Source organism: Bradysia coprophila, unplaced genomic scaffold, assembly GCF_014529535.1.
Source record: "Bradysia coprophila strain Holo2 unplaced genomic scaffold, BU_Bcop_v1 contig_94, whole genome shotgun sequence".
Taxonomy (NCBI): Eukaryota; Metazoa; Arthropoda; class Insecta; order Diptera; family Sciaridae; genus Bradysia; species Bradysia coprophila.
This window is the reverse complement of record NW_023504022.1, coordinates 7,113,127-7,140,990: the sequence shown is the minus strand read 5'-3', so window position 1 is coordinate 7,140,990 and position 27,864 is coordinate 7,113,127. Positions and strand designations below refer to the sequence as shown.

The window sequence follows — 27,864 nt, the reverse complement described above, 5'->3', positions numbered from 1 at the left end:
AAAATAGAAATTTTTCGGTTGTGTAAATTTATATGGGTTCTAGAGTTGTATTGTAATCGTAAATTTAATTCGAAAATGATGTCAACATTAAAACAATCATTTCATTAGTGTTGTTGATGGACTGCAGGCATCAAACAATCAGGGACTATTATTTGTGAAAATTTGCGAATTTTAGGAAATTAGGATTTCAGAAAATTTTGTTAAATTTTACAAATTTGCAAAATTTCACAAATTACTCAAAACTTCGTTAAATTTCACAAAAGTCGCTAAAATTCGTTAAATTTCAGAAATTTCGTTAAATTTCAGAAATTTCGTTAAATTTCAGAAATTTCGTTAAATTTCAGAAATTTCGTTAAATTTCAGAAATTTCGTTAAATTTCAGAAATTTAGTTAAATTTCAGAAATTTCGTTAAATTTCAAAAATTTAGTTAAATTTCGTTAAATTTCAGAAATTTCGTTAAGTTTCAGAAATTTCGTTAAATTTCAGAAATTTCACAAATAATAGGCACTGCAAACAGAAACAATATCATTAAGTTCTTGGTTTCAGTTTTGATTAACCTGTCACATACGGCTATTCATCTGTTATCGATAATGACGACAAAAATAATGACAAGCTCTGGGTAATATGGTCCTTTATATGTATAAAATGAAAGCAAAATAAAATGATCGAGTCTGGGTTTTGACAATTGAAATTCAATTTTCAAAAACCAGACTCGATCATTTTATTTTGCTTTTACCTTAGAAAATTGCATGTAAAAAAATGGAAGTACAAGATTTGAAATCGACAGATTAAAAACACTTTGATCAATGGAAGTAATAGACCTGATAATAATACTCGTCATATGCTTGCCGTCTGTTACAGGTTAAGATACCAAGCGAACCCAAGATCCTAATGACTAATTTAGAAGTCATACACCTAAATTGATATTAAAAATCTGATAGACGTGGTTTGTTACGACCGACCAGATACATTTCGTTTCCTATCATTTCAATAAACCAATAAACGACAATGAAAAGTCATGTCATATGACAGAGACGACAAAATAAAGAGAAGAGCTCTTCACTGATGTAAAGTTTCTGTTAAAAATAAATGAAGTAAAAGATTTTGTATGAATTTATCAAAAATACTTCAATCAAACGAAGTACATGATCCGATTTAAGCATAATATACAAGTCAATGGTCAAATGTTTAAAAATAAACAAGAAACTAAAATTCACTCACTTAATTCCATTTTTTAAGTTTTCAACAATAGCTGGTGGTGATCTGGTAATCAGCGGATTATTTGACTGATAGCTTACACCTCCCATGGGAATAATAGCTACCGATGAAGACGTTTGTTCGTCTTTACCGACCAACGACAATTTTAACTTTTCATCACCCATTTTAGTGTTGATGCTGGCGTTACACTTCCTTTTAATTCGAAATATTTCTAGTTGGCTTGATTCACTTGGAAACACATTCAATATAGTCACTTTTCACTTAACACATGCAAATTATCAATTTCACATTTTAGGATACGTTGGTTCTGCAGATCATATTTTGTGTTTTTGGATTCTAGTTGTATCTTTGCGGTGGTGTTTCAAAATTCTATTTTGTCATTTCTTCAAATCAGGCGAAAACCTGCGGAAAACAAATTAGTTTATTTTGAGAACATGATAGAAATAATTCAATATAGGGGTTGGGGGGTTCAAACAATTCAATTAATTAAATATAAGAAACTACTCTACCTATTGTGCCTACGATATAGTCAGTAGCATTAAATTTTGATTGGCGAATAACTAACACTAACACTCCAACCTTTTTTTTTGAGACAGAAACCTTTTTCCATCCAAAAAGCTTTGCCTGCCGTTCGTATTTCGATTCACCATTATTTTACCAAACCGAAAATTATTAAATATTGTGCCAGCTATTTATAAACAACGGTAAGGTTGTTTTCCCTTTACTTTTATAGAATATGCAACCTACGCACATCAATCAAAGAATATTTTTGGATTGAATTAGATAGACATGATGTACTATGCGTGCAAACAATTTATCCACCCCACACAAAAAAAAGGAAAAATCATCCACTGTGTGCAAATGAAGCCCGGCAACGACTCACAAAACTACTTATGAGTTATTCTACCGAATTCCGAAGTCGTAGAGTTATTGCAATTAATTAATTTTAAGACTTGACTAATTTATTGAAATTGCGATGTTGTAGACCGAAAGCCTATGTGCATATTAATCCGTTATAGGACCGCATTCAAACCTACCAAACCCTTACGATATTATTCTACAAATATATAGGCCTAGGGTCTGCTAATTTCATAGGGAAATGCAGATGGAGACATAATGAATTTATTTGGTAAGTGATATTCACATAATGTTCGGATGCCGAAGTTATTCGCACAATGTGTATTAAAAATCGGATACTAATAAACGACCGATAAATTAATTCAAAACTACCGATAAAAAATTAAATGACCGATAAACACGGTACCGATAGAAAATAATAAATTATCGATAGACAAACTCACAAGTACCGATAAAAATATTCAAAACTACCGATAACTTTTTATAGTGATAAAAGTAAATAAAGTGATAAAATACTGATAAATTAATAATTTTACGACTATTCATCGGTCAAATTCATTATTTTCTATCGGTAGTTGATTACTTTCTATCGGTAGTTCATTATTTTCTACGTTGGTTTAGAAAGAAATCCGAAAATTGAAACTCTTTTTTTTGTCATTTTGCCCGTATTCTACTCTAAAAACTCTGATCCTGGTCAAAAGTTTTTTTATCGGTACTTGGGAATTTTTCTATCGGTACTTTATTATTTTTTATCGGTAGTTTTGAATTAATTTATCGGTCGAATATAATATCCCTTAAAAATCCTTTTTATGATTATCAACTACAATCTTAATTGAAAGGTTTTAGTGCCTGACGAGTTAACAATTCGAAACTTTGGCTTGTTAGGTATTATAGATGAAAGTATAAGAATTTAGGTGCAAGAATGTAGAGGGACATATCCTTTGTCAGTCCAAACACAATCCTCAGACAATCTTTCAAAATTTTACTTAAGAAAATCTTGAAATTTATAGAAAATTCATGGAAAATCCGCAAAATCATAGAAAACCTGTTGAAAGGCTCAAGAAAATCAAATGAAAAGGTGAAAATCCTTGAAATGTCACCCAGAATTAGTAAAAAATCTTCTAAAAATCCTTGGAAAACGATAGGAAAATCCTTAGACAACTGTCTTTTGAAAATCCCTTGCCAACGACATTTTCAAATATCTGCCCTTCGGTCTGATACAAACATTGAATCTAGGTCTTGATCTGTTGAATTCATAGATCTATCGCTCTATTCCAAAACTTAATCACTTAAGGCATGGCTACGTCCGTGGTTCAAAATTTGTATGTTGACGAGGGGGAATACTGCTCTTCCCTTTGAACCGTAATTTACAATTACTAAATTCGCAATACTTTTCGTACATTTTCCGGACGGATTTTTCCTACATTTATCGGACGCAGTTTTCCTACATTTTCCGGAATTCAACTATATTTTCCCCAAAATTAGTCGTTGGTAAATGTGTATGAGGCATGAGCCACTTCTATCTGATCACTTTGATGACCTTTTTAATGAATTATACCATCCCTTGAGGAAAACCACCTTAACGGCTTTTTTATAGATTAAAACCTGGGGAATTTCCCTGTAAACAAAAGTAAGACCAGATAGTACAGAATAAAGGATCTTCGATCTGGATTTTTGCCTCTCATGCAGAAACCGACCAGTACTTGAATTTAATCTTATCTAAACCACAATGTAAATCCGAGTCAATTATTTATAGAAAACGCCTCCACACGTAAATAAATACAAAAAGATGGTTGTTTAACAATCAGGTTGTACTACAGTGACATTATTTGTCAGAAATGAAATCGACTGTTCCTCATTTTTCATTATAAATTTTTAACCTTTTGACTAACGGCACACGGTACATTCTCTAAACAGGTCAATGGGATGAGTAAGTTTATCGATTTTTATTTTTATAAAATATTTATTGATAAAGTGTGAGGTGGTATAGTGGAAGTACAGTGAGAGGTGCCATCATTTATTTATCTGTTATTAATACTGAAATTCGTCCGATTTCCGAACCGACATTATGTTGCATCTATACTCGCTGTATAGACAATTTTAAGTTCACCCCTTTCTTTTCGTCGAATGCAACGCGAATAGGAATCAAATCGTGTCTTTCTTGTCAAATCCTTCTTTAATTAACTTTTGCAAAAAGGTGCGATAGCATTTGTGGAATATATTTCGCGCCGTGAAATATCAATCAAGTATAATACGCTACGCAACATAGACAGTCAAATGTCTACGAAAACATGTATCACTTCCCGTGACATTGCGCCGACCTCGAAGTTACAATCAACATAATCTTCAAGTGTTACAAACTTGTGCTATTACCAGCCTCTCACTTAACAAATGCGCAGAGTTTAATTATGATTCCTAGTAACGATGCTTTTGGTATCTGTTATCCGACAACAGAGCCAAAAACCCAACGACATACTTTGGATTAGGTGGTATTATATATAGAAAAATGTGTGTTGAGGTAATTGAAGTGCTAGATTTTGCACCATTTCTCTATGCTTGCATCAAAGAATTAATGATTCATTAATTATACAAATGCAATGTAATTAAAATACGAAGTAATCTCAGAGCCTGCATTCCCTATGTCCCGCAGTCCCACTTGAAAATGTAACGATGCTATAACATGAGAAAAGCTTCAATAAAAGGTTAAATGTTGAATTAGTAATAACGACTCGACTTTGTTTCCAACAGCGAAATCTAACTCAAAGCAATTTCACTTTGTTATCAATTGAGAAAGATCTGTTTGCAAACGGAAAACTTCGGAGGGAAATTTTTTTACTTGAATGAACGAATCTACGTCGGAACCAATTTATCCGACGAAAAAGAAACACAAACACAACTGGTCTGAAATTGTCGATTTTGCAACCGAAAACAATTTTTTTTTTTAGTTTAAGATGTGAGGTAATAACATATACATTTCGTTTCGTGACTTCACAATATTAGCATGGGCATGTATAATATATGAAACTCAGATCGATGTAATTTCTCTACACTTCACACTTTTGTGGATTGATTTTTCAATGGAAAAGACATGGAAAAACAGTTCGTTAAGGTTGGATGATGTTTATTTATTTAAAACCGAAAAAGAAAGAACAGAGGAGAAGAAAAGAAATGAGAAGTAGAATTATTGCGCAAAATGTGTGTAGCATTTCCTTTTCGAGTAGAATTGAAAATTATATTTTTTGGCACGGACGTGCATTTACGCTAAATCGTTTTCAGTGTTCGAAAGGAAAATCCATAATGGCAACGATATATGGTGAGCCGAATTTTTACATTGCAAAAGTTTTTTTTTTGCTTTTTTGGTCGGTTGAAGTCAGAAAAGAGCAAAAATAAATTCACCAAATTCGAATCGGTTGAGTCTCCATTTGTGTATATTTGCCTTCAACAACCGATAGATTCACATTCATAGTAAAAACAAAAACGAAAAGCACGAAGAATCCAAAAATAAAACAAAACCTTTTCTCAATGACAAAACTTTGTTTTAGAAGGCAAAATTCATTGCTCACCTTTTTTTTCGATCGTTCGAACACGACAAAAATGTTGATTGAAGTGATTTAATATTTGGCGATGATTTTCAATGAAATAAACACAACTCTTTCGACAATCAAAATGTTCTTTTTGTTTGATTTGTCAGTTCTCTTTTTTTTTTGATTTGACACACAAAAAACACTAAACGATTTTTATTCATGTATTACACTCACAGCCGTTCGAATCGCGCTCATCTAACAACGTCCAACTAAAGAAATTACAAATTTTGTTTGCCCTCACACACACGATTCTCGAAGCTCGAGCAAACGTAACAAACAACAGCTGAGTGTGCGCGATGTATGGTACACAACAGCGACTGAATTCAACCGAACGAGTTTCCCCGCAATATAGTGAATGAAATTATATGTTTCGCCGATTCATTCAACGGATTCCCCTCTCACCACACGGTATATTACACTATATCAACGCTATTTTTGATTATATATATGCGACAAAACAAAGTAAAATCATCTGTTTTCAGAGTCTTATACAGAAATGTTTGTATTAAAGGGATTCTACTAGGCATTATAGTCATGGTGATGGGATTGCACAAGATGTTCGGTATACACAAACACCATATATACAGATCTTTATTGTTCGTAATGCGAATGAGTTAAATCGATACGAGAATGTCTTGTAGCACACAATGCAAACGGGGTTCATACGTGCACAGCAATTACATCCCAATAAAGAGAGTATTCACTCTTTGCCGACACAAAATTCCAAGAAAATAACTCCCATCCATCCAACAATACTTTCGAATTGATTGGTTGATTAATTACAACAGCAATTCACTGGCAAAATTTAAAATGTTTAATGCGAAAAGTCAGCCCGATGTGGCTGGCATGGCTCAGCTAAATGAATATAATTGTTCATCATATATTGTATGTGTTATGTGTAGTATACAATGCACGGCGACTTGAGCGATTTTTTTTTCCTGTACAAAGAATTAACAGCTGTAATATGCAAACATAAAAATGTTTGAACGACCGCGATGTCTGTGTCGGTTGAGTCATCGATATTTATTGTGATATTTTCGAAATAAAACTGGTTTTGACGGGTACACATGCACCCGATATTATGAGACGTGCTGGATGTCTCTATAAATATAATCTTGACAGATTAACCGGTATACTGCCTTCCGTCCTTATAACGTCATTTATTTGATCAAACTGAGCAAATGATTGACAAAAAGTCTATGAAGAATTGTCTGCTTCTCTTTGTTCGACATTGTTATCAACGGAGCATTAAACACAAAGACGACTGATACACGAGGAGCACGTGGTATACACGTTACTTATTTTTGATTAATCACTACGAAATGCAGAGGCAGCTTCAGCTGAATTGAAGAACTCGTTTCAACACGAAGTAGCGATTCTACATACTTCACTTTTCAGGATTACACTTTCCCCGTATTGTTTGAATATACCTATACTACGATCAGTGCCGGAACTGGCCACCCAACGGCGGCACATAGAATTTGGTTTTTATTATCTCAATGAAGTGATAAAATCAAGAATTCTTCCAGAGATCGTAGTGCCTAACGTAAGGTTTTTCTACGGGGGATTTTGTATGAAAGGGCGCACGGCGCACGACTTTCAAATAAGTGACGTTTATCGTTTCAGCTGATCCACTCATACAAACAAATATGGTTTTACGTCTTTAAACGGTTCTACCATTACCACGCGCATGCGTGGATGGAAAACAGCTGAAACAAAATGCATCACTTACTTGAAAGTGTACAAGCTCACAAGTTATGGAGGGACAGGTGTAATACACGAGCGCAGCGAGCGAAAAGAATCTTGAATAAAAGTGTGTTTAATGTGGAAAATGTCAGCACTATTATTATTGTTTTTGTGTGTTTCCTTCACTATAGACGAGAAGTCTGGCGTAAGACCATTCATTGTCTGCCAAGGAAACAAGAACCAGTGACTATGAAGAATTGAATTGACTGAATTGTTCAACGTAAATGAATTAAATTTTATATTTGCAGCACTCTTGTTCTTTAAGTGATCCGGGCCCCTCAATGTAATAAAAACGGCAGAGACATCAAACAAAATGAAATTGAGTTTTATAAGATGCGCCTTCGGCGAAATATTGACGATCACACGATAAAATCAATTCTTTTAAAAAAAATGAGATTTTAAGTTAGTTTATGTTAGTCGGAGCCCTGAATTGGACGGTTTTTATCTATACATTTACGGCAAAAATAAATTCGGAACTCTGACTGATGTGAAGTTATAGATTTTATTTGAATCAGAGAAGTAAAAGATTCAAAAAATTATGTTAAACTAGCCGTGGGCAGACGGATCGAATATAATATTTCGAAAAAATGAAAAACAAAATCACCTTTCCATTCGGAACCGTAGATAAACTATAAAAGGGTACCAACTGTGCAATACGTTTCATTTCGATTCCTCCATTATTAGAACCATTTATCTATCTTGATTTTCACACAATTATCAAACGGTTGAAAAAATGATAACAACTTCAAAACGAGCAATAAATCAATATTTAAATACTTATACGAACAATAATGGGACAGTGTATGAGCTGTTCTGTTAGAATTTTATTCCCACACGAAATTTTGTAAGTTTTTATTTTCAATTGATACAATGTATATAACAAAGAATGAGTGAGTAAGTATATCAAGTACTGGGTTATAAAATAAAGTCATTAGACGCGAAAAGACGCACTTACTTACTTTGGTATAAAATGAAACTGTTGCCAAATCAAATATTTGCTAATTAATTGAAGTGAACAATTGGAAGCCAATAAACAAATCAATAAAAACGATTTTTGGTTTAACTTTCATTTGTATGTGGGAATGGTGCGTAAAATGATTAGATAAGCCCGGTTTTATTTTAAGTTGTGATTTGTATAGATGGTAACAAAACCGCTGAAATCATTATAAATTTATCGTTTTATTTGTTCGAGTCTTTACCGCACTATGATGATAACTTCGAAGAATCGGAGGTCTGAGTTTTGATTTGATGGGAATTGTTGAATTGAATCGGTAGATAATTCTCATAGATTAAGATGCTTCTGAACAAAATTAGTGCTGCCATACCTAAAATTTTGATGGGAAATGGATTGTCGACAACTATTTTTTGAACTTAATTGGGTTCGCACAAATACGACAAGTTGTTAACGTCGATGCAAATCATTTTTATCGATAAAAGATTGTCCTCAAGTCCGTAAATTTCATCTGTTTTTACTCTAAATTATCCAACAAAACTCAGTCTATGTAAGGAAGAAGGAGTCTAAAATTCGTCATTTTTAGCGTGCGCACTTTATGAATGGCCCCTAAGATCTTTGCTTCACATAGGTCAATGACTCAAAAAGCTCTATGCGAGCTTTCAGTGCTTTCGAGTTTCTTCAATATCAGAAAGCTTTTGGACGCCATTCATTCGGTTTTTGGGAGTAGGTCAGTAGATGGAAGTGTGGAATGTTAGTCACTTTGTTAAATTTAGTGTAAACTCTTTCATTCGTCACTACAAGGAAATTCCTCTTTTCCATTACCGCATAAGTTGATGCAAAAATGTGACAAATTTTGTAAAGATATGAGCGCACAGATTCAATTAATTCAACCGTTTCCACATTCATCGATGATTCGTCATCGTAATAATCTGGCATGGAATACTTAATGTGGCCGTTTATTTGCAATTTAATATCAAATGGGTCATTGCTGACTGTAGTAAACAAATGAGTTTTAAAACAAAAAAAAATTAAATTGATAAAAAAATGTAAACACAAAAACCTACATGCCATAATCAGTTCGTAGTAATTCCTTTGTTACAGCCAAATGTATAAAGAGCTGATGACGCTGTGCTATAATATTCCGACAACACTCCGTTTAACAATAACAACTACACAAATTGTTCACTAATATACAACCAATATTGATAATGTCTAGGGTCTTGCTGTTTTAGTTTAATTAATATTTAATAAATTCAATGTAACTGTCTGTATGCATGGTAAGTATATTAAAATTAAACGACAACTGATGACTTATTCACAGTGCACTGGACGTATATTATCGTGGAAAATATAATACTTAACCATTTCTACAAAGCAAAATTGGAAAATGTATATCAATGCGATCAGTTTTTGATTAGAGTTCAATTGAATGTACGTTTAATTACAAGCTTAATTGATAGACGAACTGCTTTTTCCCTCGTTCTTTATTCATTACGTTTGAAGATATTGTAACTGATTGCGGCTCCAACAATGGAATTATGGACTGCGTATTGAAATGAACACAAAATACGAAGGTTTATTTGTGTGAAGGATTTGAGAAGTATATTCGAAACTAAAAATTATGAAAATTAAAAATTTGTCCTGTCGAGGCTCAATGATTGTAGTTTGTTACCGCAGAAGTTGTAAAACAAAGATTGATTATTCTTGGTGATTTTATAGCTTGTCCCATCCAGACCGACTGAAACTCTTGTTTATCCGTAATTTTTTGTCCCGTGCATTCGACCGTTTCGGTCTGGATAGGACAAGCTGAATTGTTGAATTGTTCATGGCCAGCGACACAACAAACTCAGTGAAAGAGATTGATTTGACTTTATAGATCTACCTACAGTCATCTGCTATCAACAATTAGGACAAAAATGAGCGATAAGCACTGAGTGTTCTACTATATAGCTGAATATATAACAACAGTATTGAAGTAATAGATTTTGTGTCACTTCGAATACAGTACACAAATGAAGTTATAGATTTCATTGTGATTTGGAACGGTTCGATCAACAGTCCGATTTACACATATTAGAATACAATGTGACGCAAACTTTTTCTGGTAAAATTGTTTTTTGTTATAAATGCGTCACACACTACGATATCAATTGTTTTGGAAGTATACACAGGGACTTGCGTCACTTTGGTATTGGACTAATATATTTCTACATCCATGTCAAAGATGTAGTGACTAATAATATTTGCATGCCTTCTCGATATTGTCACAAGACTTCTAATAAATTTGATTTGTGTCAAAAAATTAATCTGTTACAGACGGCTGTCATCTGTTATCGACAACGACAGTAATAATAAACAACAAGCACTGACTAAAGAGGTCTTATATAGCAAAAAGTATGTTCAAAACAAATGAAGTAAAAGATTTCTGAAATCAATCTATGAAAATTTTCGATCAAATGAAGTAATAGATTAGATAGTAAAACTGTTACTATGCTTGCCGTCTGTGACAGGTTAAACAGTTATTTCGTGTTAGTCCAGAGCATTGTTAGACTACCTAATTTAAAAATTAAACTTTCAATCACTACTGCCACACTCGTTCAACGATAAGTACATAAAACTAAATGAGATTGTGAACGTTATCGAATAAAGACAATCAAACTTCGTGTGCCGTTCAGATATAAGTCCAACGAAACTTTATAATTTGTTTCTCAAAATTATCTGTCGATTCGAGCTGTATAATTTGCATATTTCCCTGCAACATTTCCGTTATTGGAAATGCAAAATGCACCGGTAATTGCAGTCATATTTTCACGTTCTTTTTTTCGTTCTCATAATAATGTGCAATTATCTTCATCTCTTGTACCAACAATAATACTTCGAATAGAATTAAATAATTCTAGCAAAGGCAGACGGTTTTTTTTTGTGTTGTCATTACGTGTCTTGCGTGTTTAAAACCAATAATTGCTTTGCAATAAAATTAGTCAGCTTCAGGCTGATATATATGTCATCTGTGGTCGTCAATAATAACGAAAAATAAATCTGATGATAACTTGTTTCTGAAGTACAAGATTTTCTATCAATGTTTTGAACATGGATAGGAGAATGATGTCTAGAAACTAAGAAGAAATGTAATAGAGTTTTCTCATATTTTAGTACATTCTGTCACAAAATTACTGCTGTCACTGCGCTTATTTTCATGTGAACCAACTTCATATGGCGACATTTGTTCTGTAATGACAAATGTGAAGTTGGCTCACATGAAAATAAGATCTGCAGAGAATGAAGTACTATGAAAAAAATGTGGCCCCTCAACAGGCCAACCCACTTGTCCCATAGATGAAAGCAAATTACTACGCCTTTTTGTCTATAGGTGAGGGGATGATTTCTTCAGTCTACATCATGGCGCAGCGCCATCTGTTAAATTATTGGATGCCCCACTCACTTAAAATTCAAACTTTACGCCGCTTACGCTGAAGTGAAATATTTGCTAGCTTGTTGTAAACTTCAGCTGGGTGTCCATCATTTGTGAATCCAAGTTTACAGATCAGCTGTTACGTTTTCCTATACACGTTTTAAAGGATTTACCACTAACACTCGCGTGCGAATGACAATTGGATGTATCCTAATAAGCCGAGCACTCGTCACTAAACATGTGTAGGGATAGAAGAATGATGTCTAGAAACTAAGAAGAAATGTAATAGAGTTTTCCCATATTTTAGTACATTCTGTCATAAAATTACTGCTGTCACTGCGCTTATGTTCATGTGAACCAACTTCATATGGCGACATTTGTTCTGTAATGACAAAAGTGAAGTTGGTTCACATGAAAATAAGCTCTGCAGAGAATGAAGTACTATGAAAAATAAGTGGCGCCTCTACAGGCCAAGCCTCTTGTCCCATACTTACATGGAACTTTCGATACAAAATTGAGTGCAGCTCACTGTATTACATTCACTGTAAATCAATAGTTTGTATAGTTGTAAATTACCGGACATTGGTTCCTCATAGACTATTCCGAGCTAAATAATAAGTGAATGACGGGGATGACTTTTTAAATATTTTCCTGATTGATTTTGTTTGAAAATACTACGTCGTTGTTTCCTATTGCATGATTGAGGCCAGTTAAAATTCCATTGATAATATCCAATTAAATTTCACAGCAAATGTACTACCTCCCGAAAGTGGCTATCTCATTCATTAGAATATTAGCCACATAGGAATTAGAAAATCAACAAAGTTACTTTGTTGTGTGTAGTTGATAAAATGCTGTTGTGGAATTACTCTGAGACTTTAGTGACGTACATTCAGATCAATGTTATTTTAGAATCAATAAATAATTTCGGTTTGTGTGTGGTTAGAACATGAGAAAACAAAAATATTTTTCGCGTAAAATCCTCATTGAACCTTCAAACATCATAAATTATTGCCAAAGCAGACACTAACGTTCGTTGAGCTTTTTACCATTTTATTTATTTATAGTCATTTAACGACTCCAATGATCGTAAAAGGTAATTAGTCACCTATAAGTAAGAAAAATTCGCTAAAAAATATCAATTCATCACAATGATTGTCTGTAATTCGATCTCAGTTGTACATTTCACTCTCATAAATTGCTGCTGTACTAATAACGCGAAGAAGAATACGCTATAATTTTCTGAATCATTCATTGTGTGTACAAATGCAATAGAAGTGTCATTAACGTACAACTATCAGCGGCAAGTCAATAAAATGTTTCGGTACACATGCACTGAAAATGTACTCAGTTGTGGTTCATCTAAGTTCATGTGCACCGAAAATATATAGAAATGGAACTCACATAATTTTATACGAAACAAAGAAGCTGAAGCGCATGTATACTTCAAACGAGAGAAATAATAAAAAAAAAACGAATTAGCATATTGTTGAGGTAGGAGAAGTGTGTTTGGCCGATCAAATTCAAGTGATTCAAAATGAAACGAAGTTTGATTCGTATCAGAGTAGGGGAAATATGTGTTGTGTTGTAATACCAATAGTTTTCCTTAAAATCGTTGCAAAAATTAATATCAAGAGCAGCTGGTATAGTATAGTATAACGACGCGAATATCCCCAGTTGGGGTTACAGTATAATGTGTAGATTCTTTGTACGAATTTGGATCTCAGAGTGTCCTTCCATTGTCATTTCTAGGCAGGTACTTTGATTCAAATTTTTACCAAATCAACCCAACCTCCACAAATTGTTTTAGCGCATACCTAATTCGAAGGAATTAACCAAAACACTTATTAACTGTGGAAGATTAGTTAGCAATAGGAGAGTTACAATAGCTTCCAAAACAGACAAAAAATGCAAGCTATTACACGACTAAATTCTGTAAAACAATTCAATGAGAGTTTCATACACTCTGCACTTGTCGTACTAAGAACATCATTTTTATGAAATGAAAGATTTATTTTTTTACAGCCAGACAGTGGTCACACGCTTTTCAGATTGGTGAATTTCGCCTGGTTTTATTCCTAGAACATGAACATTTTGACTCAGATCAAACTTTTGTTTTGTATGAGACATTCAAAAAAGTGCGCTGAACAATTATGTCGAAATGTAAACCACTGGAAACCTAAAGTGAACGTAACGTGCTTAACGAATAATTTTATTATATTCAACGAAAAACATCTGATGATTGACATTTGAAAACATAACACAAAATCAAAAACAATTCATTATCAAATTTCAAACAATAAATTCTAGTTCGATCAATGAGCTGGGTTGTGTGTATTGAGTTCTTGTTAATCATATTGCATAAGAATTACCTTAATTCATTGTCCCATATTCTGCCATGTCTATTGTTTACATTTTAAATAGACTAAAGATTTCCTTGCATGTTCGAATACATCGAATACAATTGAAAACAGTTTTTCGGTATTTATGGGCTAACTGAGCGACATATTAATCGTGGTTTTTGATGATAATACCTATCAATTTGATCAATTACACAAAAATGCTTACAAAGGAACTAAATGTCTCATTAACTCTGTATAGTGCGTATAGTGCATGTGAGTTGATTTAAGACCGAAGTTCGTTAAGCATCGGTGGTTCAGTGGTAGAATGCTCGCCTGCCACGCGGGCGGCCCGGGTTCGATTCCCGGCCGATGCAATTTTTTATTTTTTTTTTATTTTATTGTTTTTGGAATAAAAACGTTTTTCATTGAGAGAGAGCTTCCAGATGATTTTAGTGTCTGTACTTTACACTGAGAACATTTGTGTCGACTGCTATTCCAAGCGATTTTATGATTTATTCGTAGTAATGTGAGCTGAGCCTAACACCAAATGAGGAAAAGATTTTCAGACTTTGTTAGCCTTTCAACGTTTTGTGCTGGTGTCATTAGTTCGCTCAAAAGCAAATTGCTTTGCTGTCCGAGGATTTTTTTTATGGATGCTTACGCTCGACGTGTACTTTCTTGATTTTGATTTTCATAAGACGATCGTTAGTATCAGTACTCGGGTCTGACTTAATAATTTCTATTTATCTCAGTTCAAGGACGGGCAGCTGCAGAACAATTTCAGGAATACCTCAAAAACACTCGTCACCTTGTTTTACCAATAACAGGTTTTTAGCCCCGTACGAAGTACGAAGGGGCTTATAGGTTTACGCATACGTTTGTAACACGTCGAATTGGACTCCCTGAGTAAGGGGAAACCTATTGTGGTTGTCTAGAGATGCCAAATCCGCGAAAAAAAAAATGTCCGTCTGTCTGTCTGCACGATAACTTGAGTAAAACGCATCCGATTTTGAAAATTCTTTTTTTTCCCGTTTGGTAATGTCAAAAGACAGGCTAAGTTCGAAGATGAGTGATTTTGGATCGACCCCTCCTGAGCTGGGGCCCAATAAGTGCTTTACGGTTTTTCGAAGATATCTCCAGACATTCAAACGTTACACTTGTAACTGATACGTCAAATAAAAGGTATTTACAATACCGATCGACAAAAAAAAAGTTTATGGAAATCGGATGTCCGACTCGTGAGTTAGACCCCTTGGTGTGGAACAGGCACAGGGCGGCAAGCAGTTTTTGCTTGTAGGTCGGCCACATTTGAACATATTTCGTCTGTTTTAGCTTTATTAGATAGGTATTGACCGTACCAATCAGGGAAAAAAAGTTTATGAAATTATGTTCTCCGGAGCGTGAGCTAGGTCTCTTGGAGTCAGCTCTTATCTGGCTACTCGGAAGTACAGTGAACGTGGTGTATTTTGACAATATCTCGAGTAAATTTTGACCGAATTTCATGATTTTTTTTTGTTTGAAAGGTATTAACGAATGTAAAGCGTCGGTACTATTTCCGGTCTCCTAACAAAATGGCTGCCGGCGGCCATATTGGATTTTAGTAAAATAGAAATATCTTGGGAAAAATGATACTTAGAGTGTTTCTGTTAACATGGAAATAATTGGTTATGTGTGTGGGGTGTTTCAGGGATTTCATATACGGACATCTATATATACCTATATACAGCTATATTGAGCTATATACAGGCATATAGAGCTATATAATAGCATATTCCTCTGTGAAATGTTTATTTACAGTGAAATATAGGTAAATATAGCGGTATACAGCTGTTTAAATAGAAATTTATGAAATTTGACTTCGTACGGGGCTGTCTATATTGCCTCCGGCAATTTAGTTGTATATGATAACAAGGCAAAGAGTGGATAATGTAAGTGATTTTAAAGGGAGAATAGTTTTTCAGCAGAGAAGAAAATGAAGTAAGAGAAATGAAGAGTTTCACATTAAAGGCTTTTGCTACGAATAGGTGTTTCGTACGGGTCGGCGTTAGCTATGTTTTTATATGAAATTGATGCGTTTCGTATGCAGAGGGACCGCTAGAAGTTCATCGAAATATTCGCATTTTCACCCATTTTTCAACTGCTCGTATCTCAGTGTAGGTGAATTTTAAACCGAATAAGACCCCATTTACCCCGCTAGTACTATACATGAAATTACCTTACTAATGTCACCCCACTCAGCCTGACGAAAATTCCATAAGAACGGTGCATGTTTTCGGTTTCTGATTATCTTCCACTAGCGATACAAGGCATCGAGAAAATTTTTGTTGAAAGTGATTTTGGCTTCTTGGGACCAATAACTTTCAGAGCACATTGGAAAATGCGTTCGATTTCGGTAGGCACGTTTTCAAAAGAATCCCTCTTCCACTGGCACATTCTGTCGAATATGGAAAACCGTCAACGTTTTCAAAAAATAGTTTTTATATTTACGTCTTCTTCGCATAAAAGTTGCTTTAAAATTTCTCTGTCCATTTTTTTTGGTATACATAAGTTTTGGTGAAATGAAAAAAAAAAACACAAAAAGTCTCATTTCCAAAGCACAAAATGCGTTACATTAAAATCCTACGACAACAGAAAACCAAAAATGAAATTTCAACTTTTTTCGTTTGTGTCTTTGTATGGATTAAAACATCTCTTCTTCACATACAAGAACACAGCGGACGCAGTCAATATTAATAACAGTCCACATGTTGTACCAATAGCAATAGCCCTGACACGTCGATACGGCGGAACAAGTATCTCAAATTCATTACTGCCAGCCTGATAGTCAGTGTGCGATAGAGAAAATACTTGGAATGTGTACACGTGATCCTCGTTCAAATGTTTAACTGAAAAAAATCAAAAATATTTTCAAAAATTCATGTTTCGCGAAAGCCAATTCCATCAACCTGTGTAGTAGTGTTCTATTGTCTCGGCCGTTCCGTGCAAAAAGTGTCCCGGTTCGCGATACCATCGTATCAAATAAACGCGAAGCGAATCGAGTCCATACTCTGGTGGATCCCATGAAACAACAAATCCATCACCGGTTGGCTTCTCTGCAACGGTCACATTACGTGGCGGACCAATTTGTGCGAATTGATGCACCTGATGCGACTCCCTCAGTTCAGATGGATTGTCCAAAAAATCTATCGCTAAAATACGGCAGAGACATTAGCTCAATTGCTTTCTGTCGTTTGAGATGAATCCTTACGCTTTGTCCAATATTTGAAAGCTTTGCTGAACATTCCATCGCCGTATCGATCTTGACTCAAAACCATAAATTCGTATTCGTGTCCCGGTAAAAGGTTGGTTATCGTAGCTTCCATCAGGTGTCGGGACAGTAATTTCATTGTACGCCATTCAGCTGCTTCAGAGAGCCGGTACCATACAACATATTCAAGATATGACCGCACGTAACCTGCACATATTCAAAGAATAAGGATTTACTTTGGAGACGTTTGATGCCTCGGTAGAGATGCAGATTACGTAGGCATTGAGTAATTGACGGGCCAGTTAGGAACGGAAGATTGAAATTAATTAAAGGATTGCCAGAACAATTAAAAATTCGCGTCACTATATCAATTTGCTTACGAACAAGTCTGGCGAATCATAGTTGAAATGCAACACATCACCAAACTATCTAAGTGGCCAGTTTGGTTAAAGATACCACAAAGCTAATAAAGCAAGAAGTTGGCAAATACGATCAGTTGAAATTTCATTTCAACTATGATTCGCCAAACTTGTTCGTGAGCTCAAACATGCTTCTAGAAGGGACAACGATTTTTTTTAAAGTGCGGAAATTTCACTGGGAATACTTTTCGTTCGAGTCTTTAAGGGTCTCCGAATTGAACTCACTCACCTGGCTCCCATCGCAAAGTAATCGCCGAGTCGGTACTGTTGGCTGATAAATTGTACGGTGGCCGTGGCGGAACATTTTCGATCATAATTTCAGTGTCAGTTGTAATTGATGCAGCTTCATTGGTAGCAACGCATTGGTATATCCCGCGATCAGTTTCATTGATTCGTTCGATCGTGATGTTGCTCCCTATCCAGTATGTAGTTGGTATCATTAAACATTTCACACAAAAAAGTCGTTTTGACCAACCTTCGTATGTAACCCGTGAGAATGGTAGTGCAGTTCCATCTTTCTTAGTCCACTGTATCAGTGCTCGGTGTGAACCATCTCTGTCGGTTGCGTCGCAATTCATCGTTACAGTTTCGCCCAGCTTTGTCATGTAAATTGGTTTCGGTTTCAATGTGAATTGAGGCGGTCGTTGAACAATCACTTGTATGAGTGGCGATGGTCCGTCTGTTCCCAAATCATTGTACGGTGTGCATGAATATTTGCCATTATGCGTCTCGTCTACCGTGCTAAAGTACAGGCTTCCGTTGCGTTTGTAGAACACTCCCTGAAATTGAACGTGCATCCACCGTCAGAGCCACATTAAACAGACTGGTTTGACGATGATATTTTACCTGTACATTGTACGGATCGAATAGAAATCCATCCTTCTCCCATCGTAAATTCGTTAAGGGTGGATTCGATCTAAAATGGCAATCCAAAATGGCCGGTTGACCATATGGTAGGTAAACTTCTTGCGGTGCGTAGATAACTTTCGCCTTATCTTTTGTAAGAAAAATAATTAAAAATTCAAATAAAGGCAACCAACGAGAGGCCGATCACTCACATTGAATATTGAGATATGCTCTAGCCGACTGCTCTTCCCCCTCAGTATTTTTCACCACACAAACGTATTCTCCCAAGTCGCTCATTATTGTTGGATCTATGCTCAGGCTGCCATCAGGTCCCATAAAAGATCGCTGAGCAAGGTCATGCAGCTCCGTCAATGCTACACCATCTTTATACCACATTACATATGAGGTGTCCGGTCTTTTAGTAACACAGTGGAAGAATGCAGTCTTTCCCTCCATGATGGTCTAGATTAATGAATTATGATTACATACTGGACCGTGACAGTACATTTTATAGCTTTTCTAAGTTAGGTTTCGGGAATATTTCCGCCTAAAATTATCTGGACTACCCCTAAGGAATTCTGAGAAATTTCGTTGGTGTGGTGGGAATTGGGAACCCTTCTTTTTGGATATGGAGACAACATTCACCTGATTGATGGGCGGAATTTTTATTAGTGAACCTCCTTCAACAGCTACATGAAACCAAGTGCCATTTTTCGTCATGCTAGGGGTTCTATTCGGGAATAGGACTTTGCACTCGTACCAACCGGTGTCTGAAAGACAAATTAGGTTCGATCAGGTTTTGTCTGATTGTGCATAAAGCATTCAAATTGGTCTACCTACCGCTTTCTCTGATCGACGATAAATTCACTGACGCTCGTCCTAAACCATAATGATTTCCCAGTAAGTTTATACGTCCGATATACGTGTCTGAAGCTCTCAATGTTCCATCGTACCACGAGAAAACTCTTTGTTCCTGGAAAAAGTTTTAGAAATTGTAGTTGCCTCTTTATGGCGGGATCACGCTTCCTTTATCCTGAAATAAAGGATTCTCTGACTTCCGTTGGGATGATTCATAACGAGGAAGTTGTTCAACTGTACTAGACTAGATACAATAACACCAAGAAAACGACAACCATTGAACGTCGCAAAAAAAAAAATTATTCACGGTGACGCACTTCGGCAACGCTATTCCATTCTTCATTGAACTAGTTTAGTCGAGTTTTCTTTTTTGTTACGTGTTATAGTCATCGGTCATTTAAATTGTTAACTGTTGTGAGGTAGGTGAGGTAGACAAAACCCACCTTTCAACATCATTGAATTGAACGCAAAATCGACATCACAAATCGACTGCACCTTTTCAACGGACCGTTGCGTTGCTCATTTTCAAATTCTTAGTTCCGACTATTTTAAATGCAAAATTAGAAAAAATAAATTGTTGACGATACCAACACTCGATTGCTATTATGATTATGCTCGCTCATTAGTGAGCTTCCCGATCTATAAACAATTCATGAGATCGATCTAAATTTTTGTTGATATTCACTACTTCTTTTACTCTGCATTGTAGAATAAGTAGAATTCATTAAGATGCATGGATAATTACCTGAAATTAGATCATATATTTGGGCGTTTCGTGTTGTGTTTTTGCTGATATCTTTTTACAAAAATCGTTTTCGAAAAATGTAATACGACAATACGACCACAAAGGTGATGTGTTAGCTTAGCATTTAACAAAATATAGTTGGGGTTGTGTCTGTTTTAACCAGCTCTGAGAAAAGTCAACAGTATGCCTAAATTTGCATAAACTGTTGACTTTTCTCAAATATGCTAAAACTGCTACAACCAAATCTATTTTTAGCCCCGTACGAAGTACGAAGGGGCTGATAGGATTACGATGCCGTGTGTAATTGATGGAATTCGAAGCAGACGGTAAGGGCAAAGTGTTTGCCTATGTTCATAGATGACGAATCTGCAATAAAAATTTTGTCTGTCTGTCTGTCTGTCTGTCTGTCTGTCACGTCGATATCTTGAGTAAATCAAATCTGATTTCAAAAAGTTCGAAGATGGGCGATTTTGGGTCGACCCCTCCCGAGCTGGGGCCCCATAACTACTTTAACGTTTTCCAAAGATTTCTCTGGCCATTTAAAGGCTACACTTGTGAGTGATACATCAAATGAAAGGTATTTACAATACCTATCGACAAAAAAAAGTTGATGGAAATTGGATGACCGACTCGTGAGTTAGACCCCTTGGTGTGATCTAGGTACAGGGCGACAAGCCGTTTTTGATTGTAGGTTGGCCAAATTTGAACGGATTTTGATAGATTTTGCTTTATTAGATAGGTATTGACCGGACCAATCAGGGAAAAAAAAGTTTATGAAATTCAGTTCACCGGAGCGTGAGCTAGGTCTCTTGGAGTGAGCTTATATGTGGCTACTCGGCCGTACAGTGAAGGTGGTGTTTTTTGCCAATATCTCGAGTAAACTTTGACCGAATTTCATGATTTTTTTTATGTTTGAAAGGTACTAACGAATGTAAAGCAGTCGTACTACTTTCCACCTCCTAACAAAATGGCCGTCGGCCGCCATTTTGGATTTTTGTAAAATCAATATAAATCTGTGAAAATGATACTTACAAAGTCACTGATCAGTGGGAAGTTAGTGGTTACGTGTGTGGGGTGTTTCAAGGATCCCAAATATGGATATCTATATATAAATATATATAGCTATATTGAGCTATACAACGGTATAGATAGTTATTTTGAGCTATATACTAGCATATTTATCAGTAAATTGTTTATTTATAGGTAAATATAGGCTAATATAGGACTGAGGAAATTTTAGGTCAATTTAAAATTTGTGTTACGTTTGAAAGGAACATCGTACGGGGCTTCGTAATTGCGCTACGCGCAATTTTTAAGACGTACACATTTCATAAGAATTTTTCTTTGCCGACGTTTACGGGCGCAGTAGACTTACGGTAAGAGTAGGGCGACGGACGAACTAGGGTCACGTGCGCAATAGATGTACGGGTTCGTACGGGGCTCAGTCGCAGCAAACGCTCCGACTGTTCTGACGGCTCGTTTTATTGAATGAGACTACAAATCGTTATTCTCGTCTTACATTTTTCGAAAAGGATTTTTCTAAAAATATATCAACCAAAAATTCAGCATTTAAAAACACCCTAATGTAGACTGTTCAACAAAGCATCCATTCCTCTTAACCATAATTCAATTCAATCGCAACGATGATAAGACGAAACGATTTACGAGTCCATGTAACCTTCAAAGTAGCATTAAATTACACTCTCTAATGGTCCTTCAGTATTGTGCGTTGCACATATTACAACAATACCGTATAGAACATAATGGAAGATGCATCAGGTTTCGTCGAGAGTTTCATTGCATTCAAACATGCATGCACAAACATCTTAAACAGATGCAATGAAAAACGCAAAGTTTTAATTATTGTGCGTTTTTCATCACAATAATTCGAATTTAAATTGTCATTTTATGGGAAACTAAGTTTTGGTCACTATTACAATTCAGAACGCAAATATAACTTTCCTCAGAACATTAATTTGAAATTGTCTCACGCGACGAAAATTATTTTCCAAATTGTGACCTAGGCTTCCTTTCCTTATTCGAGCTAAAGTGAAAGAATTTCCTTTTTATATCAACTTTGGCCAGAGTTATTGGTCACTACTTCAGTCTACACCTACAGCTGAGGTAGTGATCAAAGTAAAATCTGTTGTCGATAACGACGACAAAAATAATGACAAGCTCTGGATAATGTCGTTCTTTATATAGTAAATTGCACGTTAACAAAATTGAAGTACAAGATTTGAAATCAACAGATTAAAAATACTTTGATCGATGGAAGTAATAGACCCGATAATAATACTGGCCATATGTTTGCCGTCTGTCACAGGTTTAAATCGCATCGTTAAGTTGCTACAGCATCCTATTAATTTCGCAGCATCCAATGTAATATATCATTTTTGTCATCTCAAAATATTTTCGGATACTGATGTTCCACCAAAAGTCAAAGTAAAAATGTTATTCTAATAATTAAATGAATCCATTAGCCCAGACGCTTGTAATTATTAGAATTAAATAGTCAAATGCTTGAGTCCATAACAGCTTTAGTTAACAGACACACACTAACAAACATTTTAGTATTAGTCAAAAATCAGTGTGGGTGTTGTGAGAATGTAATAGCTTGAACCCGAAAGTTATGTGTCGTGTCATGATCTTTGCAATTAAAATGATAAAGTAAATAAATTAACGTTAAATTAGAATAAAAAAAAAATTCTTCGTCTGCTACTTACGTCTTTCTGCCAATGTACAATGTATGGGATCGGAATGTCTTGCGGGAAATCCAGCGGACAGTTGAGTAGTACGTAAGATCCGACTTTTGCGTCCAGGTAAATTCCTTTCCGATTTAAGTAATCCAAATCAACAAAACAGTCAATGAAACCGATTTTCATTAAATTCAAAGTGATCAACACCACAACATTTCGTATTGTCAACATTTTATTTTGTCTGTCACATTCAATATCAACGGTTTTATGTTCAAACGTTCATTTTAAGTAGTTTCCTTTAACAAAAACGCACATATTCAATTAATCCCTAGCGGGAAAATTCAGAACAAGGGAACATTGAATCTAAACTAGGTATGTAACCGAAAGATAAAAACACTGAATTTAAAGACGCAAATGAACTTAATCAACCATCGTAGCTATGGGATGGCTATGGGTGGTTGACCACTTCACTATTTTTATTTTATTTATTTTGTGTTCTTTTTGGTTTCCTAGCTGTACAATTTAGGCTGCAGTTTCCGATATTATATTGCCGAAAAGAAGGAAGCTTGTTGCTCAAAATTATAGAGTATCACAAAGTTTACTACCTGTCCAATGAATGCGAGAGTTGGTTTCCAAATAGGAAGGAAAATAGAAAAAAACTGAAAATAGACAACATGTAATGGATCGTTTTCGCAGGGGCAAATTGCTATGTAATGGTCAACTTTCACAGGGGGCAGGTAGTAAGAACTGACGGTAGTATACACGAATTCCGTGTGTAAAAAAATCAGATCTTTATACAGAAGACTTTTCTACAGCATAATTCGCTTGTTTTATTGTTTTAACGACTTTGTGATTATTGAAATACAAACAGCACCGTTGTTTTAAACGATCGGATATTAATTATGGAAAATAAAATTAAATTTTATGAATGAGTTAGTTACTATAAGCTTGTTGACAGTTTTTATGAAGTATTAATCTCCGTTATAAACAATTTTATATGTTGGTTGGAGTAAGTATTTGATGACCTTGCGTTAATAAATCAGAATATTTTTTTTTGTTTAATTTTATTGTCAGATGTATTGCGTAACATTCAATACAAATGGTGAATTTGTTTTGGTTTTTTATTTCATTTTTTTCTTTTTATCTTGAGTAATTTGCTAGGACGAAGAATTTTTATGGTATAGAAGGTACCCATTAATGACCAGTTTAAGTCCTCTTCACGGCCACAGTTGTGCACTGTTTAATAGCACTACTCACGTTTAAAAGAATCTATTTCAGAACTTCCGGAGTAATGTTGATTTCGTGTCTCTGATACAATACACTACATTTGATCAAAAAATTGAGTCTGAGTCGCGCAACACAATCGAAAACATATTCATTTTCATGTAAACTTTGATTGCGTTGCGCGACTTAGAAACATTTTTTGTCAAAATAATACCATCTAGAGCATTGTGTAGCATCAGAGGAAGAAACGAAATCGACATTCCTCTCCACTCAATTATTCCGGATAACCTCACGTGGTCTCATTAGATGAGCCATCTAAAAAACCTATTTTCATAAACTTTTTTCCCTGCTTGGTATCATATTTCGTGTGAAATTCACACTGTGCATTGGTACTCTAGAACACTGACTATCGAAACCAAAATGTTCTCGAGCAATACCCTTTCTAGCAAACAAACTAGGAAAATTAGGGTTTTAAAACTGTACAGTGTATGAGCAGCCATGTCCTTTTTTGTGTTGAAGATAATTTGTGATTGCGATGTCCTTTTTCGTGTTTTGCTCAGTTATTTCGGTGTTCAAAAATGAAATTAAGTTGAAAAATTGTGTTGTTGTTTGATGTCGCTTCAAAACAAGCGCGTCACAGCAACTCGATCACAAAAAAAGTAAGTTTCAAAATTTGTCAAAAATGTGGTATTTTGACTGCGTCTAAACGAAGTTTCTTTGCTAGAGTGGGTATTGTCTCGAGTGATTTTTAGACCATTTTATTGATGAAAAAGTGCGATTTTCAATGAAACAAAAAACATTTCTGTGGATTTCATGGTTTTCCATAGCCAAAATATTTATTTGAATGTGAATTGAGCACCCTAATGGTAGAACCTGTATTATTATGAGCTAACAAACAATGGTAACTCAGAACTCATCTGAACTACTATGTAAAACCAGTTACCATCTGTTATCGACAAGAACTACGCAAAATAAAGCAACAAGGTCGGCTTATTTAGAGGCTTACACAATACAGCAAATGTATGCCAGAACTAATGAAGTAAAAGATTTTGTATCAATCTGTTGGAAAAATTTAAATGGAAAGAAGTAATAGATTTGGTAATTATACCGACGCATTAACTGCTTTGTCCGTGCAAGGATAAATACGAAAACTTTCGATTCCCTTTCTCACATTTGTTTATATAATGTCGAGACCGTCTTGTGGCATATGAAACACGAATATATGTAGATATGAGTATTCAAAGACCACTTGGGTATTCTTAACCTTTTTTTGACACAGTCTAAAGTTTAAAATTCCACTAAACAGATTGTTTCACAGTCATTTATATGCATAGAGGTTCAGCCAAAGATTTTGGTTGTAGCACTTGTTCCACTTAGTTCACTTAGTTCAGAAGCAAAATTCCTGGTTCAACAACTACTCCAATCAATTCCTTTGCAGGTTTCACTTCGTCGCGCTTTTTCTCCGTCCAATATGAAAAATACTATTCGTACCACGGACTAAAAGTCTTTTTTAGCGTATTCGATTCCAGACCTCACCTTCGGCTCTGTCTGGATACTTCTCACACGCTAAAAAAGACTTTTATTCCTAGGTACCAAATGTACTATTACCAATAAAAGGTCCTGACTCATCTCTACACGAATATCAAAAACCAACATGATCAACATACCGATGGTAGGCTGTGTTGCTTTAAAAAAATTGTTAATTTATTGAAGAAATTAGGACATTTTAAACCTCTAAAACGAGATAATTTGCTTATACGTAAATTTGTTAATTAAGTGCTCAATATGTACACGACAACAAAGATTCATCTACCTACTTCCGGTTAAACTTAATTTTAAAATTTGAAATTCAACATCATTCTGATGTATTTAGTATAACGTTCAGCAAAGTTGGTGTACAATATATTGCCTCAAGAATCGCATTTCGAATGGAGTCGATTTAAAATTTCGTTTCAAAACTTATCCTATTCCCTGGCCTCGTAGCTAACACATTGGAAATGAAATCATAAGATTGGCTTAACTAAAAATAACAAATTCGTTTTTTTTTTCAAACATCGCAAAACTGATATGTTTACTAAACGTTCCATTTCTGTATGATAATTGATTCACTGAACCATAAATTGCGGAATTATCTAGGAATATTTGTTCCACCTGATTTGGCACTACACTTTGACCGATTACGATTACTTTTTTGAAAATAACTATATGCTGAAACGCACATACCTATACACACGTTGGTTTGCGTCAATCCAAATCGCTTTTAAACGACAGAAATTTTAAACTGCTCAACGAGCATTATAAGCTAAACACACACGGGACACAAGTGATATTATATTGTAAAAAAAATACGAGCGGCTAATGTTGTCGTCACGGAAATCAGATCGCAACTGAGACACAATATATGGAATATATGCTACGATGTAAAAAAAAGAAGAAGCCAGAATTGATGATGAGTATTGCATTTTGAGCTATATATCGTTATGTGACATTATGGGGATGGCAATATTGTTCTATCGCACATTTTATTTGCATGGTTCTCATCTGCTGCCTACGTAAACTACACACATATTTTCGTTCATATTTTCTGGTGATATAAAGACCAGATCGTCTTTCGCTCTTAGAACGATGATAAAGAGTTGAAGTGATAGGAAAAGCGGTATAAGGTTATCAAGCATCTGTAATCGCTAGTGAGAACCAATTTTAACTAGAGTCGGTTGCTGACGATTTTTTTGGTTGTTGTTCTTCGATTGTTTGGTATAAAGATGTGTCAGTAGGTGTATTGTATGCTTCGAATATTGCACAATTTTCTTGCCTCTTGCTGTCAAAAGTTTTATTTTTGACTCGTGAAACAACTTGGTTTGAAACAAAGAGCTATGCAAACCCGGATCAGAAAGTAGTTTTCATCCGTGCAGCCCTTATTTTCTCTACTGAAATACGGTGAAAACATGGAGTTTTGTTGACGCTTTATGATGACAATTCAGGGAAGAAATAGTACAACAGGGTAGTAATTTGATGTTTCGTATCCAAATGAGTGAAAGTGTCCGAGTGAAGTATGATGCTTTACTTTACGAGCGATGCAAAGACTTTTCCATAGGAAGGGAAAGACCGCTTTACATCTCTAGTAAAGTAAATTTGTATTTTCTCAACTCTCAACTAGGGATGAAAAGTCTCGTTTTCGTGTGAGTTCTGTTGATTCAAGTCGTAGCCTAGACACACGAAAACGAGACTTTTCATCGCGAGTTATGTATAGGGATGGGAGGCGTTCAAAATTATCGATAATATCAATCGAAAGAAATTATCGATATTAATCATCAAAATATCGAAATTCGATAATTATCAAAATGTCGATATTTTGATATTTATCTGAAAATTCATGATAATACCGATATATCGGAATATATCGATAAATATCGGATTTTCGGACCGAAATTTCGATATATCGAATTATCGATATCTTGATAATTATCAAAATATCAATAATTATCGATTATCGATATTTTTTTGATAATTTTCGATAAAAAAAGTCGATAATTATTGATTATCGATAATTGATAATTATCGATAATCATTTTTATTATCGCCCATGCCTAGTTATGTAATGTATTTTGCACAACGCAGGCAATAATCATGGCCCTACGTTAGTGAAGGGCCGTGACGCAAGTCCGTTCACACTGAAAAATTTGAAAAAAAAAATTTTCCGCAGGACTGAG

At 35.0% G+C, this 27,864-nt stretch overlaps 2 protein-coding genes, 1 long non-coding RNA gene and 1 other non-coding gene across 6 annotated transcripts in view; 2 read left to right on the top strand and 2 right to left on the bottom strand.

Annotated features, from left to right (window-relative positions):
- LOC119085178 (ATP-binding cassette sub-family G member 4) overlaps positions 1-6,210 on the bottom strand; it is a 40,955-nt gene extending 34,745 nt beyond the window's left edge. The window contains 2 exon segments of the mRNA XM_037195486.1: positions 1,223-1,621; positions 5,641-6,210. Of these exon segments, the coding sequence (XP_037051381.1) occupies positions 1,223-1,383 (161 nt within the window). The 5' untranslated portion in view covers positions 1,384-1,621; positions 5,641-6,210.
- LOC119085188 lies at positions 614-22,559 on the top strand. The gene is made up of 3 exons (XR_005089249.1): positions 614-639; positions 10,901-10,906; positions 22,437-22,559. It is a non-coding gene; the product is annotated as an uncharacterized LOC119085188 (long non-coding RNA).
- Trnag-gcc lies at positions 14,420-14,490 on the top strand. Its single transcript has one exon. It is a non-coding gene; the product is annotated as a tRNA-Gly (tRNA).
- On the bottom strand, positions 16,651-26,555 carry LOC119085181 (protein borderless). 3 transcript variants are annotated; one of them, XM_037195491.1, is made up of 11 exons: positions 26,374-26,555; positions 22,958-23,258; positions 19,469-19,601; positions 19,274-19,398; positions 18,841-19,090; positions 18,629-18,777; positions 18,258-18,561; positions 18,012-18,197; positions 17,364-17,570; positions 17,062-17,304; positions 16,651-17,001 (listed from the first exon to the last, which is right to left on the bottom strand). In XM_037195491.1, exons 2-11 carry the CDS (start codon positions 23,159-23,161, stop codon positions 16,766-16,768), a joined length of 2,037 nt encoding a protein of 678 aa, XP_037051386.1. In that variant the 5' UTR covers positions 23,162-23,258; positions 26,374-26,555; the 3' UTR covers positions 16,651-16,765. The 3 variants fall into 3 exon arrangements, with proteins under 3 accessions (XP_037051386.1, XP_037051387.1, XP_037051388.1); XM_037195492.1 differs by having other exon boundaries at positions 22,958-23,226; positions 26,378-26,555; XM_037195493.1 differs by lacking the exon at positions 26,374-26,555 and adding an exon at positions 26,306-26,321 and having other exon boundaries at positions 22,958-23,225.
- Positions 26,556-27,864: the final 1,309 nt, after the last annotated feature.

Coding starts and splice junctions, on each gene's coding strand:
- LOC119085181 (XM_037195491.1), bottom strand. CDS start 23,161: ATGTTGACAATACGAAATGTTGTGGTGTTGATCACTTTGAATTTAATG. Junction 18,562..18,628: donor TCGATCCGTACAATGTACAG/GTAAAATATCAT, acceptor GTTCAATTTCAG/GGAGTGTTCTACAAACGCAA. Junction 18,198..18,257: donor CTCACGGGTTACATACGAAG/GTTGGTCAAAAC, acceptor CATACTGGATAG/GGAGCAACATCACGATCGAA.